At 39.7% G+C, this 17780-nt stretch overlaps 1 protein-coding gene across 1 annotated transcript; it reads right to left on the bottom strand.

The window, feature by feature from the left end:
* Window positions 1-505: 505 nt before the first annotated feature.
* On the bottom strand, window positions 506-16238 carry mpo.L (myeloperoxidase L homeolog). Its single transcript, NM_001087639.1, is given in 13 exon segments — window positions 506-717; window positions 1341-1552; window positions 2889-3126; window positions 3723-3893; window positions 6377-6629; window positions 7929-8089; window positions 8310-8625; window positions 9611-9817; window positions 10363-10492; window positions 11281-11401; window positions 12716-12891; window positions 14833-14926; window positions 16008-16238. Coding segments are annotated over 13 exon segments (2178 nt in total). The 5' UTR covers window positions 16084-16238; the 3' UTR covers window positions 506-694.
* Window positions 16239-17780: the final 1542 nt, after the last annotated feature.

The following is a 17780-nucleotide window of genomic DNA, read 5'->3' as shown; positions in this document are numbered from 1 at the left end:
TGTTTTTGGGGGTTTTTAGCAGAATTTTTCCTGCCTGCCCAAATTAAGGAAAGATCCCTTATCCGGAAAACCCCAGGTCTCAAGCATTCTGGATAACAGGTCCCATACCTGTTATTACACAAGTTGCAAAAATATTTTCCAGTGAAATCTGATATTGGTTTTCTGCACTACCAGTTGGCGTGAAAAGTCACTACCCAAACACTGAGCTCTGTGGGGTTTCAGGGTATTTCCAGGCTAGAAACCCCCTCCTGAAAAAGTATCATGTTCACCCAACACTTGTCCGAGACCAACTGTACCCATGTTACCTAAGGTTGCCAGCTCTTAAACTGCTCGCTTGTGAAAGCCACATGGAAAATATTAATAACAGAGCATTGTGTCTATTACATCTTGGGGTTGGTACAACAGAGCCGCTGGTTTTCCAACCCTGTCCCCTCTTTGTCTTAGGAGCAGCCTAAGATTTTACTAATTACTTAGCTATGGGACACACACACAGAAACACAGAGAGTTTTTACTTTTGGGGTAATTTAATAAATGCAAACACAAAGATTATAATCTGGAATAACAACCATAATACAGTTTATTACTATTGCAGAACTATTCTTGCTTGCATAAATGTACAGCTGAATGTGCAGAAAGTACACTGAGGAGGAGACATAATGAGAATTGCACCCAGCTGTAAATAGTCCCAGGCTGCCTACATGGGTGGGTCTTCCAATTCTGTCAATAAAATAAAAAAAAGATACCATTAGAAACAAGTTCTGTACAGATAAATAAATATGCTGCCTCCTGCTCTGTATCATTGAAGTGAGAATTTTTACTGAAATCACAGGCGCTATGCCAATATAGAGATTCAAGTTGAGGTGCACTCTAGAAACTGGGGTCACTTACAGATGCAAGTGCAGTGTGCAAATACACAACTCAGTGGAGTAACTATAGAGGAACCAGACCCCGTGGTCTCGAAAAGAGCCCAGGAGACTGAGGGGTCCAGACTGTAGAAATTTGTGCTCCCAAACATGCAGGAAGGTGAGTGTGGGCAGGTGGCTGGGATTGGTTGTCTTTATTGATTGTTGTACTTGTATTGTAGAATAGCTTGTGGCTCGTAGCAGGTGGGACATTTTGCAAAGCTGCTGCAATTAAACTAATATTTTGAGAAAAAAAAGGCACCCCAAAGTCCAGAGGCATTTAAATGTTCTTCATCTGGAGTGGGAAAATGTTCTGGTGGGAAGAATGTGTCCTCTTGCAAGTGGAAATTATAGGTGATGTGTGAGTTATTAGAACTAATATTTCAGCATGTCATACCCAAAGTAGAAGTACATTCACTATATTCAATATCACAATACCTGCTCCGCTCTTCCTCCTCCTCCATGGGGTCAGATCCAGAGCTGGGATCGATGCGCATCTCACAAAATTGGCTGGATACTGGTTAGCCTTAAATACATCTCGGGGGACCTCTGTGATCCTTGTGTTGTCACAGACCATTCGTGCAAGGGTGACCCTTTCTATTGAACTCAGCTGAGCCGGTGTGAATATAGAGGGTCTTTCATAATAGAATCTATATAGAGAAATTAGAAATGCAATTAATATAAGGCTTGTACATAAAACTATATATATATAATGTGCGATCATATTTGTATTAATCCGTTAATTGAATTGTTACAGTTAGTGATGGGTGAATTTATTCGCCAGGCACAAATTCGCGGCGAATTTGCGCGATTCGCCGCCAGCAAATAAATTCGCAAAACGCCCACTAAAATTTGCGGCTAAAACTCACCGGCGTCAAAAAATGTTTTTTTCAAAAAATGGGCGCCGGCGTCAAAAACGGGCGCCGGCGCCGTTTCGTGAATTTTTCACCGTTTTGCGAATTTCGTGCGAAATTTGTGAATTTTTCGGCGAAACGGCGCAAATTCGCCCATCACTAGTTACAGTTCTATGTCAATCCTGTAGGAGCAAATAAATAGCAGAAGCATGTATGAAATGCAAAATTCCATGTTCAAAATTTTCCCCAATTCTTTCAGCAACAATCATATTAAACCAAGAGTTAAAGATACAACATATTTCTCATTGGAGGATCCTCCTGGCTGGACTACAGCTCCCATGATGCTGTAAATGGGTTATTTCCCTTATGTTAACTTTTAGTATATTATGAAATGGCTAATTCTAAGCAACTTTTCAATTGGTCTTTTATTTTTTATAGTTTTTTTTTAATTATTTGCCTTCTTCTGATTCTTTCTAGCTTTCGAATGGGGAGTCACTGACCCCGTCTAAAAAGCAAATGCTGTGCAAGAATACAAATTTATTGTTATTGCTACTATTATTCACATTGCTATTCAGACCTTTTTATAATTATTTTAGTTTCTTACTCAAATCAGTGTATGGTTGCTAGAGTCATTTTGAAATTATTATATGCTGAAATTGCAAACTGGAGAGATGCTGAATAAAAAGCTAAATAACTCAAAAACCACAAATATGAAAACCAGGAATCAGAGTATCAGTCTCAACATCTTACTAAAAGTTAATTTAAAGGGGAACAACCCCTTTAACGCTTAATAATATACCAAAGGATATCTAGAACCATCTTGCAATGATTTGGGTAGAATAATACTGCTGTGGAAGGTCCCTTTAAATAACCCCTATTGGATGTCAAGATGGGTGCCTCGCACAGTGGAGGAGTGTTTATTACTGCTCTGATCGCAATAGATTGTAAGCTCCTCTGAGCCGGGGATACATTTCTGTGAATGATAACTAATCTCTGCAAACAGCTGCATGCCAGTGCTATGTAAGGAAAGGATAACACAATAAATTATACAGATAATATGGACACAATACACATTAAAGTACAGTACTGTAAGAATTTAGCAGCACTTCACTTATAAGGTATAAAAAGTTACCTGTCTCCATCACGGCTCCTACGGAACTGGTCTCCAATCAAACAAGCCAGCAGTTCCCCCACTCTGCCATTGGTAACCAGTGGCTCAGCAACAGCCCCCAACCAGATGTCAATATTTTGAGGTGTCCCATAAAGAGATGTTAGTCTCTGGGCCAGTTGTCTGTTTCTCAGCACAGTGGCTAGCTCAGTCTCGTTGCGTGGCTGAGACAGCCCACAAAATCTTCTAAAGGCGTTGTATCCTAAATTGGTATATCAGACAAAGTGAAAAGAAGCAATCGTCATGGGAACACAGAGATATTTTCCCTTCTGTCTCTACAACGTTTCTCTCCTATTCCCAGGTCTCTTTTTTGCCTGCCTAGCACTGGTAGCTTCCAACTAGCTATTCAACTGACCGGCCTGCAGGGCAATTCACAGCATGGCTGCCTTCCTATTGCCTTCCCATAGTACATAAATATTGGTCAACATACACCTACCAAATATTATATAAAACGATTTTAATAGTAGGTGTATGAACAGCTTTAGAATGTAACATGGTGTAAATAACCAGTAAGCTGCATAGCTTATAATCAGGATGGACAGACATCACATTTGCTTGTATTTTGCTAATATTTGTGCAATAGGCAGTGGTGTAACTAGATATAACGGGGCCCCACAGCAAATTCGTTTTCAGGCAACCAAAATGTTTAGAGGTTGGCTTGTTTTACCAATATTTATTGAAACTATATAGGAATTAGGGCCTCATGGGGCCCCTCTACCTCCTGGGTCCCCAATGCAGCGGCAGGGTCTGCTTCCACTGTTGTTACACCTCTGGCAATAGGTGTGTCCCACTCTTTACCTGGCAGTCCATGATCACGGCCGCGCTGCATGTTGATTGCGCCAAGATCGAGGCCGAGACGCTTGAACAGCTCAAAAAGATGTTCCCTTAACTCGTCCACCAAAATCTGGTTTTGCCTGTTCAGCTTGGCCTGATTGCCCATAAGCCCACGAAGCAGAGGGTCGACACCACCTGTAAAGCCACATCAAGTACATGGGATAGAAACATCCCAAAGATGTCAAAACATGTTCCCATAGATGTCTGATATTATTATTATTATTAGAAATTGTTTTTCTCTTCTGCTTTACAGATCCTTTGATCACCTTTACCCTGTGCCTTTTAGGCTGTTCCCTGCCTTTATATTAATCATAATATCTAAGATAACTCAAACATAATTGGGGCTCATTGATAAACCGTGGGCAAATTTGCACCTGGGCACTAACCCATAGCAACCAATCAGTGCAGGTTAAACACTGAAAGCGATTATCTGATTGGTTGCCATGGATTACTGCCCAGGTACAAATCTGCCCACTGTTTACAAATGATCCCTAATGACTTATCCTGACTTATAGTTACTGAACTAATACCATAATTAGCTCATTATACATACATAATTAGTTCTGTGCAGTTTTCTGTTATTTTAAAAAATCGGCTGTGTGATTTGAAAAATCACGTGGGATTAGAAAGATCCCTTATCTGGAGAACCCGAGGTCCCAAGCATTCTGGATAAAAGATCCTATACCTCTATTTAATTTGTAAGTCAGTTATATATACAGTGTGCTACATTATATTCCTTTACCTGGGCATAACTCCTTGGGTAGAAATATGCTTGTAAGGCCACCTTGCTGCCATATATCCTATGTGATATCATAAAGTGTAATTAGATAAGTGTCACAAGCACAGGGTGGTTGCACAGCCATGAGAGATGTAATTTGCTACAATGCAGCAAAGCAGAGAGCTGGGGAAGCCTGACTTTTCCATTTTAGTGTGCTAATTTGGTGGTCACTCAGGTACTTAATAATAAAAAAAGGGCACTAAGGTTCTAATCCAAAACCTGCCCAATGAAAACTATAACTCATGTAATATCAATTATAACACAACGGGGCAAATTCACTAAGCGCCGAATCGCCTAACGCTAGTGTCAATTCGCTAGCGTTGGGCATTTTCGTTACTTCGCAAATTCACTAACGAACGCTGGCGTAACTTGGCTAGTGTTACTTCGCGCCCTTACGTCTGGCGAATTTGGGGCTCCCGTCCTTCCCCCCTACATTTCCTGACTCATGGCAACTTAACTATACAGTGGGCACATGTGTAGGGCAAAATAAAAATTTTATTTGATGTTTTGAAGGTTTCCCAGGCATTTGTTGTACTGCTACATATTCCTCCATTGAAATTTGAATTTGGCGCCGTATGCAAATTAACCATCGCTAGCGTAACTTCGCTTCGCTTAGCAAATCAATGCTAGTGCAACTTCTCAACCTTACGCTACCCCCTGAGCGCAACTTCGGATTTTAGTGGATTTGCGGAGCGCTAGCAAAACTACGCCTGGTGAAGTGTGGCGAAGTGCGGCGAAGTGCGGCGAAGTGCAGCGAAGTTACGCCTGGCGCAACTACAAATCTTAGTGAATTTGCCCCAATGTCTTGTGGTATCTCTGATAAATGATATATAAGATAATATATAAATTGTACATTCATCCAGCCCATGAACATGAATATATTGCTAGCTGAATGCACAGAACATTAAATCTTGAAATAATTGGCATTTATCCATGTCCTTGGGCGCAGCAATTTCTCTCTTTATAAATTGCACAAACACCACCAACCCAGGATGATAATATGGCACATGTTTTATAGTTCTATACATTACATATCTCAGCTGAGGCAAACAATATGGCAGCTCCTGCTTACCCAGTATGTATAACTGACTCACAATGATGCAGCAAAATCAAAGCTGACTACGTGAAAAAACAACTTTTTAGCTGTACATTCATGTTACTGGAAACAGTATTTGTTTGTGCTTTTTAACTTTTGCCGCTTTCTCCTAGTTCTGACTGATTGGGTCAATTTGGCCCAATGTAGCAGAAGACAGGTCTTCTCCAGGTCTGTTTAGCTGCTTCTGCTCCATTATGGGGGTTATTTACTAAACTCAGAAAGCGAAAAATTTGTGATTTATTTTATACAAATCACGAATTTTTCAGAATTTATTAAAGCCAGAGGATGGAAAAGTCCGACATATCAGACCTGTCGAGATTGCATATAAGTCAATGGGAGAAGTCCCAACGATTTTTTGATGTGCACCGGGTTTCGTGCAATACCCCGAAAAATCTGAAAAATTGTGAAAATAGTGAAAATCGGATGAAAAATAAAAAAAAAATTGAAAATTTGATTTTTTCCCACAAAGCAAATTTTCCGGAAAATGTAATAATAAATAAGCATAAAAAATCCGAGCGGATTAGATCTGAGTTTCTAGCAGAAAATATTGAGATAAATTCGGACTTTAATAAATAACCCCCATGTATATATATATTTTTTACATATATATATATGAAGTTACATCCCCTTTAAGTGATATTCATATGAAAGGATGCTCACACATACATTTCAGGATCCAATGGAATCCCCCAAACATCCCTATCAAGATATAGCATTTAGAGGATCCTGCTCAGGTGTCGTTACCTTCAAGAATGACTCTCCATGTATTGAAGAAGGTAAGATGTATAGGGATCGGGGGCAGCGATGCTGAGGTCCTGTAACCATCTACCAGCCTGTAGATAAAGGGCTGGATCATTGTGTGGCCCATGCGGAAGATCAGGCTAAAAACATTGGCAGCTCCTGGGTTCACTGAGTCATTGTAAGAAGTGTAGCGTGGAAGCACTCGAGTCATTGTAGAACCAAGTAGCAGAGGTAAGTAATCCTTGTAATTGATTTTCTATCAAAGCAATAAGCAAATATGGGGTTTATTAAAAAGTTACAAACAAATGTTCCACTCGCACACCCTGGCCTACAACTTGATGCCTGGTGCTCGGTGATGGAGGGGTCGGCACCCTCCGAAATGTACAATCGAACAGGAATCACTGGCACTCAAAGGTAGGTGCAAGCAGGGCCAAGCCCTTACATGTTTATTCAGCAGAAAAAATGCAACGTTTCGGGGTAAACCCCTTTGTCAGCTTGAGTGCAAATGAGTGCCAGTGATTCCTGTTCGATTGTTTATTAAAAAGTTGCCATGGAAGGGAAAGTATACCATCAATAAGAACAAATTACATTCACAATGTCCCATGTCTGTATCCTTGTTGTGAGCTAAGGGGGACCTGAAAAAAAAAGGTCCACCAAATGGGGCTTGAAAATGCCCTGGAAACACTCCTGGAGTAAGTGGGCCCAATTTAGATTAATCTAAAGGCGCAAGTACTATGCACCAACCTACTGTCTATGTAAATGAGCGATTTATGATCCAGCCCAGTGAATTTGGGAAAGTGGATTCAGACAAGGTCCATATTCATCAAATCCATTTGGAAAAACAAATTTAAAGAAATTTTGATATAGGAAAGCCATTTGAATATTTGCTAAATTAGCCCCTTAGTCTATTGCATTTGTGAGTCTGTATTATCTTTATTATTTGGCTTTCTTCTCTGTCCTTCACTTGCCGAAGGGCTGAACTCCGCGGCACAATGAGGACCAAGGGGATGACACGCATGCGACATGTCGGATGTGCAGAATATAATGGGACTGATTGAGAAATCGCAGGTACAAACTACATGTATCCGACTGTCGGGCTGCTGACGCAGCATGCGGCGTTCACATCCGACAGTCGGATACAAAAAAATTTAAAAAACCTCCAAAAGTCCGAATTGATTTTAAACAGTTCTATAGCATCAGTGCAGCAAAATCCAGAAGCACACCAAAAATAGTTGCTGCGTGAAAATAGGTGATTTATTTATCCCATTAGCATTTCACAAACAAGGCAACGTTTCGGACCCCTCCGGGCCCTTTATCAAGCCTATAGGATCAGTGCAGCTCCCGCTGACTTCTATAAGTCCTCGACAACTTTAATCTGGCAAAGTTTTGTATTAGTGGATTTCATATTTTTTTACATTTAAAAAATGTCTAATTTTTAGAGCTTTAAAAAAAATAGGAAAATCACGAATTCTTAGAGATTAATGGGAAAAAAAATTGAAATTCAATTGTTAGTAAATCAGCCCCATAGTCTATGCATTAATAGGAAATGTCTCACCTGCTCTATTGCTCCAATGATTTTCCTCGCTTCTTGGAATAAGACTTCCCCTGTCCAGGTGGGGTTCAGCCTGCGTAACTCTCTGGCTATGCGATTGTGTTCTCTCACAAAAATGGTATGAAATGCAGTCAGGCCAGGCTGCTCACTGACACGGGCGTCCCCTGCAAAACAGAAGGCAAAGCAACATACTCTTATTCCAAAACAAATACAAATAATAAATGAAGTGGGTTGAATACCCAAGTTCAGTCCTCAGATTAATACAGTAGTTAGTGTTTTCAGGATGTGAGAATACCTGGGATACTGGTAGTATATGAGAAAAATGTTAGAGTCATGTAAAGAACTCATAAAAGCAACTGAATTTATTGACAACTGTACACTCACCAGCCAAAAAGCAGGGTAAACCTGATGACATATTTGTCAAGAGACAGAAGTCTTCTTTCATTGTACCAAAGGGCAGGTAGGGAAGGCCGCCATCAGTAAACCTGGTATTAACAGCCATTAGGCCCAGTTGTGTGGCAGTGTTGTTACGAAGCATTCTGGCTAAGTCATTGGTGCTTCCATACACCTGGCTGGCATCAACATAAGAGGTGAGAACGTTGATTTGTTCAAGTACAGGTCCTTGCATACAAGCTGGAGATGAGCGGAAGAGTGGGATACAGTCACTTCGGTTCTGGATCCTTGGATCATTTGGTGGAATCTGTGAAACAACAATCATTAGTACAAAGCAAGCTACAAAACCAAAGTTATTCTTAATGAAATAATTAATAAAAACATAGTACTCAAATGCTTCTGGGTTATTGTAGAAGTGCTTTCCCATGGTTAGCCCTATCCTAGCCTTTTATGCCACCCCCTTTTTTTGTAACTTATATTTTTTATTTTTGGAAGGGAAAAAAACAAACAGGACATTGATAAATTGTGCAGATAATGTGACAAGTGTCAACAAAAGTGGAGGTGATAACAATGCAGAACAGCATGTGGACTTGTCCATTGGATGAAGTAATATAATTGGACTTGCTTCAGATTCCTCTTCGGAAGACAACTAATATGCTTTACATTGTACACAATAAGTCTAATGAAAATGGGGGTGAGAGAAAAGATGGAGTGGGTGGGAGAAGAAAGAGGGGAAGGGCAAGATAAAAAGATAGACTCCATCTACTGTAAGTACCTGATGTTGGGCTGTTTATAACTTTGGTTCGAAAAAAGTCCCCAAGAGGACCATATTTTACAAAATTGAGGTATTTTGTTTTTTTATATGGTTTAGTTATATTCAAACTGCCTAATGCCATTAACCCTCTGTTTCACCTCCATTGCCACCCCTGGGAAGCAAACCACGTAGGGTGCTTATACATAGTGACACTCTCTGGGTGCACTGCAAATGTGCATAGTCCTGAGAACAGAAGAGGAGGGCTGCACTGGAATAACCTCTCTGGCAGTGATCCCCAACCAGTTGCTTATGTGCAACATGCTGCTCACCAACCCCTTGGATGTTGCTCTCATTGGCCGCAAAGCAGGGGCTTATTTTTGAATTCCTGGTGTGTACTGCCAAACAGAGCCTTCTGTAAGCTGACAGTCTGATCTGCTGGAGGATCACAAAGAATTTGGACACCCAGGTCATAGGTAACTGCTGCAAAGGCCGGTCTGAGAGATCTAGTAAAGGAAATGTTAAAATGAAAGACATTTACCCGTAAAGGAAAGCAGGGCAGCTCCCGGGCACAACTGTGATCACAGTCTATCCCCTTCAAGAAGCTTGATCTCGCAGGTGTCTCCGGAGCCAAGTCAAGATCATGATCAATCCACTGACCCCACTGCATAAACATGAGGGACCGCTGGTTGTCCAGAGTCTGTTCCCTTTCAGGAAATCGCAAAATCTGATTGGATACAGCCCGAGCCTGAATAAAACACAGCACAGTCACATTTACACTTTTATTGAAACTTATCTCTTCTACTTTTTAAGCGCTTACATTTACAAGTCACTTTTCAATGTGCTTTTTACTTTTTCCCTTCTCTTGGTCTCTTTCTTTATTTTCTGTTTTTTAAAGTTTCGCTCAGGAGTGGTTACCCACAGCAACCAATGAAATGCTTTCCTTCAGCTAGCAGACCCATAAATGCTACTTGCTGATTGGTTGCTATGGGTTACTAGACCTGTGGCTAACTTTGCACCTTTAAATACAACACCCCTGTTCTCTGTCTTTCCCTATTTGTTGTTACATTCTTTCTGTTTTATTTGCATCTTTCTGTCCCTTCTCTTCTTTATCTCTTTCTTTTCCTAGCAATCCCCAAATGTGTGTAGCATGGTGGTGTAGAAATACAATTGTGCTTTGTAGAAAGAGAACTGGTTACATTGTGGTATTGTCTGATTAAGAACTGAAATAGTTTTGCATTTTTGTGCCAAAAAATAATATATATTTAAAAAAAAAGAACTGAATTCGATTACTAGAGGCAACATAAATCCATTGATTCTTCTATTCTCTGTCCATCCTTTGGGAAGGGATCTGCTGTCCTCATATTGGGCTGGAAGCAGGCGTGTGTAGGGTCTGTTGGAGACTCCAAAGTTGGGGAACCTCCTGCAAATATAACCAGGTTTCAATGCAATGGCTCAGTTATTTTCCACTTACCAAAAGGCAAAAAAACTGAATATGCATTAATGTAATTCATGAAATGTGTGTGTGTCCATATACACTCCTTGAACTTGTAAGTAATTACAGGGAGTGCCAGTCCGTCTGTCCAGTCTGTTCTGATGAACTGTGAATATTTACACATTGATGCAACGGAACCCTGAAATTACTGCCTCCCTGGACATGGCAGCAGTTCTAGGTTTCCTGGACACTAATAATCCCATCTAGTAATAGGCAGGAGAGGTGAGAGAACAAAAGGATCAACTCACAAAACTACACTATATGGCCAAAAAAATCCAGAAACCTGCTTGTCCAACATCTCGTCCAAGACAAATGGCATTAATGTGAATATGGATCTCTCTCTCTCTACTCGGAAAGACTTTCTATGTTGGACAATCAGACCTGGCCAGCTTAGGGGTTCCAATTCATCCCACAGGTGTTCAGTTGGGTTGAGATCAGGGCTCTGTGCAGACCAGTCAAGTTCCTCTAAACCCATTCTGTACATCTGTGCTTATCTGTCTACATAGAGTATTGGCTGGGGTATGTTATGGAAAGTGGTAGCAGCTTGCGGTGTGTGGGGGTAACATGGAACATGGGAGGGGCCCCTTGAGGCAAGAACCTCTGGTGGGCCCCAGGTACCCCAGCCCGACACCAGTTTTGCCAATGACAGAACACACAAGAGTGCAGAATAGCATAATAATATAACAGTGCTGGGGTTAAACAGAGCCACTACATACCTGTTATTACACTCCCCTGTGAAGGAGCGATATGGGGTGTTGGGACAAGGCCTCTGTATATGTAAGAATGCACATCCAGAAACCTTATATATGGTGTCTAGCTGGTTGGCAGTCAGTACATCTGTTGAAAACATCCAATTACTCCAATTACTAGAGTCTATGACCCTATGCCATGACCCAATTACAACCAACAACTGATCCTGCTTCAATAGTGCAGTTACACAAGATATCTTACAGGATGTTTTGAAACATGAATATTATGCATATTACTTAAACAGAATAAGGAAAAGTGCCTATTCCCTCCAAAGTAGAAATGTTTGGGACCATTATCTCCTACAGAGCAATTGTTATAGACTTTTTGAGACATTATCCCAATTAAATTGTACGTGGTACAAACTAAGATACAATTAGGTGCAGATTTACAAAATTCGAGTGAAGAATTCGAATGTTATAAACTTCGAATTTCTAAGTATTTTTTGGGTACTTCGACCATCGAATTGGTTAAATTCGATCGAATTCGAACGATTCGAAGTAAAAATCGTTCGACTATTCGACCATTCGACCATTCGACCATTCGATAATCTAAGTACTGTCTCTTTAAAAAATACTTCGACCACCTACTTCGGTAGATAAAACCTACCGAAGTCAATGTTAGCCTATGGGGAAGGTCCCCATAGGCTTGCCTGTGATTTTTTGATCGAAGGATTTTCCTTCGATCGTTGGATTAAAATCCTTCGAATCGTTCGATTCGAAGGATTTAATCGTTCGATCGAACGAAAAATCCTTCGATCGATCGATCGCAGGATTTGCGCAAAATCGTTCGACTTCGATATTCGAAGTCGAACGATTTTAGTTCCCAGTCGAATATCGAGGGTTAATTAACCCTCGATATTCGACTCTTGATGAATCGGCCCCTTAATCCTTATTGGAAGCAAAGCCAGCCTATTGGGTTTATTTAGGGGTATATTTATCAAAGAGTGAAGTTAATAGTGAAGTTCTGCCACTAGAGTGAAATTCCGCCACTCTCCATTCATTTCTATGGGATTTTTATAGGTGTACTTATCAAAGTGTGAACTTTCACTTTCACCCATTGATAAATACGCCTTTCAAAATTCCATAGAAATGAATTGAGAGCTGCGGAATTTCACTCTAGTGGCGGAGCTTCACTCTTTGATAAATGTACTCCATAATGTTTACATGATTTTCTATTAGACAAGGTATGAAGATCCAAATTATGGAAAGATCTGTTATCCAGAAAACCCAAGGCCCCCAGCATTCTGGATAACAGGTCCTGTACCTGTATCTATATTTGTCTAGCATAAAGTACATGTTGCTAGTACTGAATACATATCGAAACAGCCTTTCCATAAACAGCCCTTGTCTTTATGTGATGCCATTTATATTACATATATTTATAGTCATCTCTTGTATGTACCTGTTATGTTGAATGGTCTACTGTATACACTCTGCACCTTCTCTGAGAGGAGTTCTAGGGTGGTGCCCATATAGTCAGCAGCTCGGATGTGTGTCCTGCTGGTCGCTACGGGTTGCTTGAAGAACGCCATGACATCAGAGGGGCGCACGTCTTTTTGTTTTAGGCGTGCCTTGAGGCTGAAATATATACATTATCAAAGTCCGAATTTATCTCAATATTTTCTGCTACAAACTCCGATCAAATCCGCTCTGGTTTTTTTCGCTTATTTATTATTACATTTTCCCAAAATTTGCTTTGTGGGAAAAAAATCTGATTTTTATGATATTTTTGGATTTTTGATCAGATTTTCGTGTTTTTTCAGATTTTTCACCCGAAAACTCTGAGTTTTGGACGAAACCCAGCGCACATCAAAAAATCATTGGGACTTCTCCCGTTGACTTCTATGCAACCTCGACAGGTCTGAGATGCCGGATTTTCTGATTCAGACTTTTCCATCCTCGGGTTTTAAATTCCGAAAAATTTGTGATTTTATAAAAAAAAAAAAAAATCACAAATTTTTCATGCTTTTTTGCATTCTGAGTTTGGTAAATAAACCCCTATATATTTATTGTGGTATCCAATAATACTTTCACTGATTTAAACTCAACACTTCTGCAAACTATTATAAATATGAAATATACCCAAGCTGCTGCCCCAGGTATCTTTCACCTATCAAACCTCCCCCATCTTTTAATAGGTAAAAAATACCCATTAGTTGCTGGCTAGCTGAGCTCCATATCTCAAATTCTTGCATCAGTATCTGGGTACCCCATAAAGCAAGGTATGGAAATATTACCAGTATAGATGAGCGTCGGCCTTAGAGGTGAAAACACTTAGGGGCAGATTTATCAAGGGTCGAATTTTGAGGGTTAAAAAACCCTCAAATTCAACCCTCGAAGTAAAATCCTTCGTATTCGAATATCGAATTCGAAGGCTTTTAGAGCAAAAGCTTAGATTGAATAAAATAGTTCGAAACGATTTGAACGATTTTAAGCGATCGATCAAAGGATTTTTATTCAACCAAAAAAAACTTAGAAAAGTGCTGGGGAAGGTCCCCATAGGCTAACATTGGACTTCGGTAGCATTAAAGGGATACTGTCGTTGGAAAAATTTTTTTTTCAAAATGAATCAGTTAATAGTGCAGCTCCAGCAGAATTCTGCACTGAAATCCATTTCTCAAAAGAGCAGAGCACAAGTCACATGACTGGGGGCAGCTGGGAAATTGACAAAATGTCTAGCCCCATGTCAGATTTCAAAATTGAATATAAAAAAAATCTGTTTGCTCTTTTGAGAAATGGATTTCAGTGCAGAATTCTGCTGGTGCAGCACTATTAACTGATGCGTTTTGAAAAAAACATGTTTTCCGATGACAGGATCCCTTTAATTTGGCGAAGTATGAAGTCAAAGTTTTTCTTAAAGCGACAGTACTTTGATTATCGAATGGTCGAACGATTTTTACTTCGAATCGTTCGAATCATTCGATTCGATCTAATTCAATCGAATTTGACCAATTCGATGGTCGAAGTACCCAAAAAATTTATTCGAAAATCGAATATTTTTTGATTCAAACTATTCACTTGAGCTTAGTAAATCTGCCCTTAAATGTCCTCATTACTTTTAGCAAATTTGAGATATGTAGAACCAACTATTTTTATTCAGACTTCACTAGAAACAACACTGTGTCTACCTTGAGGATATTTCCGATATTTCTAGGGATTCTTTTCAACTATTGTAGTTTTTCCCCTCCATTTACTTCCCTATACTGCATACAATCAATGTATACATATATTTGCAGCTATATGCAGATAAGCTTAAAAGCATTGTCATACTTGGTTGGCACAACATTCCCTTTAAGCTTATGTCCGTCGTTAGAGATTTCCTATGGAGCAATAGTGCACTGGAGGCAGAAGGGAAGTTGTTTGGGGCCACAAACTGACACATTCTTATGACTTGGTCTGCTTTACTTTCCAGAAGGTAAGTCATTTCTTTAATCAAGAATCATGGTTGAGTTAATTAACATTATCGCTATAGGAAAACACTCTTAATTTCTATTGTAAAATCATTAGAAATAAACTTACACATCCCGGGTACGTTTATACGCCGCATCCACCAGCTTTTTTGCCTCCTGAACTGAGTTGAGAATAATATCATTGTCCAGCTCTTCAACTCCATCTAAAATGTCAAAAAATGCTATTTAGTGAACATCAATGTTAATGTTTGGGTTTTCGCGCTACTGTGCACGTGCAGCCACGTGAAGCTGGAAGCTGATCACTCCGTGGTGCTCATTGGTGTAACCCTGGGCCAGTGCAGTTTTCTGCTGATAGGAGCACTGGCCCAGGGTTTCAGGTAAGTAAATAGAATCACTTGGGGGTGCCTAACTTTTGGTACCCCCAAGCACAAAAAGACTTTCCTTCTGCTTTAAAAGTAAAGTTTACATTTGAATAAACTTTTAGCCTATTATAAACGCATTTATTCTAAGCAAATGTCCCATTGCTCTTCGTTTGTTTTTGAATTATTAGCATTTTTGTTGTGCCTTTTCCAGCCAGCCAAAACAGAAGCTACTCTACAGTATATCTCCTTGTGGTATACAATTAGGGAATCCCTATGTCTGAGAGATGTTTGTTAGAAGTTGGTATAAATCAAGAATTAGAAAAAGGGCTCTCAGACTTTTGGGGTTTAAGCTTCCCCTTTTCCCGTTTAACATTTGGTTGCACCAACACCACCTCTTCCCTGCTCGTAACAAGCAAAGACAACATATACAGAATAGTTAAAGGCTATCCATGGCATTACACTAAAACTTGAATTAAAATCTCACTTTTATGAGCCCCCCATTCCATTGCCTTAGGCATCCAAACTGTTTGGAAACCACTGCTTCAGGATAAAGTAATAAAAAGCACAACGTTTGCTGCTGGTTTAATAACCCATAATGATTAATCAGTAGGTTACTTTTTGAAAGCAAACATTTCACTGGTTGATAAAGATTATTGTGCCTTTTATTAAGTTACCGTAAAATGCAGAGCAATTAATATGCAGCTTGGGCTAAACCAAGAAATATGTATAAATAAGGATTTCTGTACAGCAAAACCTCTGAACTGAATGGAAAGCTAAAGTTAACACCAGCATTGGGTTTATTTTATCTTTCATTGTGCAATCTTCAGTACTTTGCAGATAATATTCCTAGACTTCCCCTTTAGAAAGAGCTTTCTGAGATACAGTACATTAAGGGATTATTGCAGAAAGTAAAATGACTTACCATAGAAGGAAGATAAACTGACAGGCACCAGTCCAAGAATCAGTAGGAACCCAAAACTGATGTACAGAGAAGTCATCCTTTTGGAGTTCCTACAATAAAGAATAAATATAATGTATAAAGTATCTAGGTCACAAGATGTCTCAAAAAATAGTGGCACGGCTGCAAGATATTACACTAGCAACTATATTCAATGCAATGAACGAAATGATATTGAGTATTGAAGGGTCTCACCTTGCCACCTCTAAAAGGCTCAGTACAAGGCCACTTTATATAGAAAAACCTGAAGAGGGATGTGATTAGAGAGACACCCACTGGGAGGGACCTGCCACTGAGACTCCTCTCCTACCTATACGAGGCATTAAGCAAGGTTCCAGTGAAAAAAGGAAGAATAGTTTATTGTCAAGATGTATTTCTGGAAGGAACCAATAAAGCTATCATAAAGGTTATATATATTTTTTTAAATAAAATTTTCAAATTTTATATTTTTTTCCATTCGGCTTCAAATTTCCTGTCCATGTTCTTGACCTAGAATATGTCCGATATTCATTCAGTGAACTCCTTTTTATGGATTTCCTTTGATCTGTATGGGTTCTGTATATTGTACTGATGATAACAATTGTATTTACTTACTTTATGGAATAATCAAAGATGGTGCCAATTGTTTCTGTAGTGTAGCTGCATAGTGTATTCAGTGATATTCTGGATTTGTAGGTAAACAACATCCATTGTTAATTATACAGGTACGGGATCCGGAAACCCATTATCCCGAAAGCTCTGCATTACAGAAAGGCCGTCTCCCATAGACTCCATTTAATCCAAATAATCCAAAATTTTTTAAAAAATATATTTACTTTTTATTTGTAATAATAAAACAGTACCTTTTACTTGATCCAAACCAAGATATAATTAATCATTATTGGAAGCAAAACCAGCCTATTGGGTTTATTTCATGTTTACATGAATTTCTAGTAAACTAAGGGTCAGGCCACATGAGCAGATTTGGGGAGATTAGTCACCCCCAGCGACAAATCTCCTCATCTTTGGGACGACAATCTCCCTGAACTGCCTTCCCCCTGCCCTCCGGCGGCTGAAATGAAAATCGCCTGCGGCAATTCACACGCGGCACTTCATTTTTCAAGTCGTCCGAAGTTTCCTCGTGAGCCCAGCGTAGGGCAGGGGGAAGGCAGTTTAGGGAGATTGTTGCCCCGAAGAAGAGGAGATTTGTCGCTGGGGCGACTAATCTCCCCGAATCTGCTTGTGTGGCCAGACCCTTAAGGTACGAAGATTCAAATTACGGAAAGATACAGAAAACCCCAGGTCTTGAGCATTCTGGATAACAGGTCCCGTGTTTGCACTATGCAAAAATCTTAAGGGGAGAATAATAAAGGAAACAGATCAGCTGCTATATTTTCGGAATGATAAATTCTCCACTGGAAATCCTTTTACTTGTAGCCTCTCCCAAATAAATGTCACCCTCCTCCTCCTTCTGCTTAAAACTAGGTTTCTTTGCAGATGCAGTTTAGTTAAGTAAAATTGATGCCAGTTTTATACAATTATACATTAAGTTTTTGTCCAGTGATTCTTGATGTTTTTTGAGAATTCCTTGTAATGTGCTGAATGAAGAAATACCTTGTTTTTTGCATTTTCAGTTAGAGGTATTGCCTAATACACACTCAACGGCAGACTGTCAAATTGTCACATATGTGTGTGTAGATTATCTGGGCATCCTAGAGATCACTTTTCCAGTGGTCTCTATAGTTGTTTACTAAAATG

Source organism: Xenopus laevis, chromosome 2L, assembly GCF_017654675.1.
Source record: "Xenopus laevis strain J_2021 chromosome 2L, Xenopus_laevis_v10.1, whole genome shotgun sequence".
In the NCBI taxonomy this organism is placed as follows: domain Eukaryota; kingdom Metazoa; phylum Chordata; class Amphibia; order Anura; family Pipidae; genus Xenopus; species Xenopus laevis.
The sequence above is the reverse complement of the archived record's forward strand: the minus strand, read 5'-3'. Positions and strand labels throughout refer to the sequence as shown.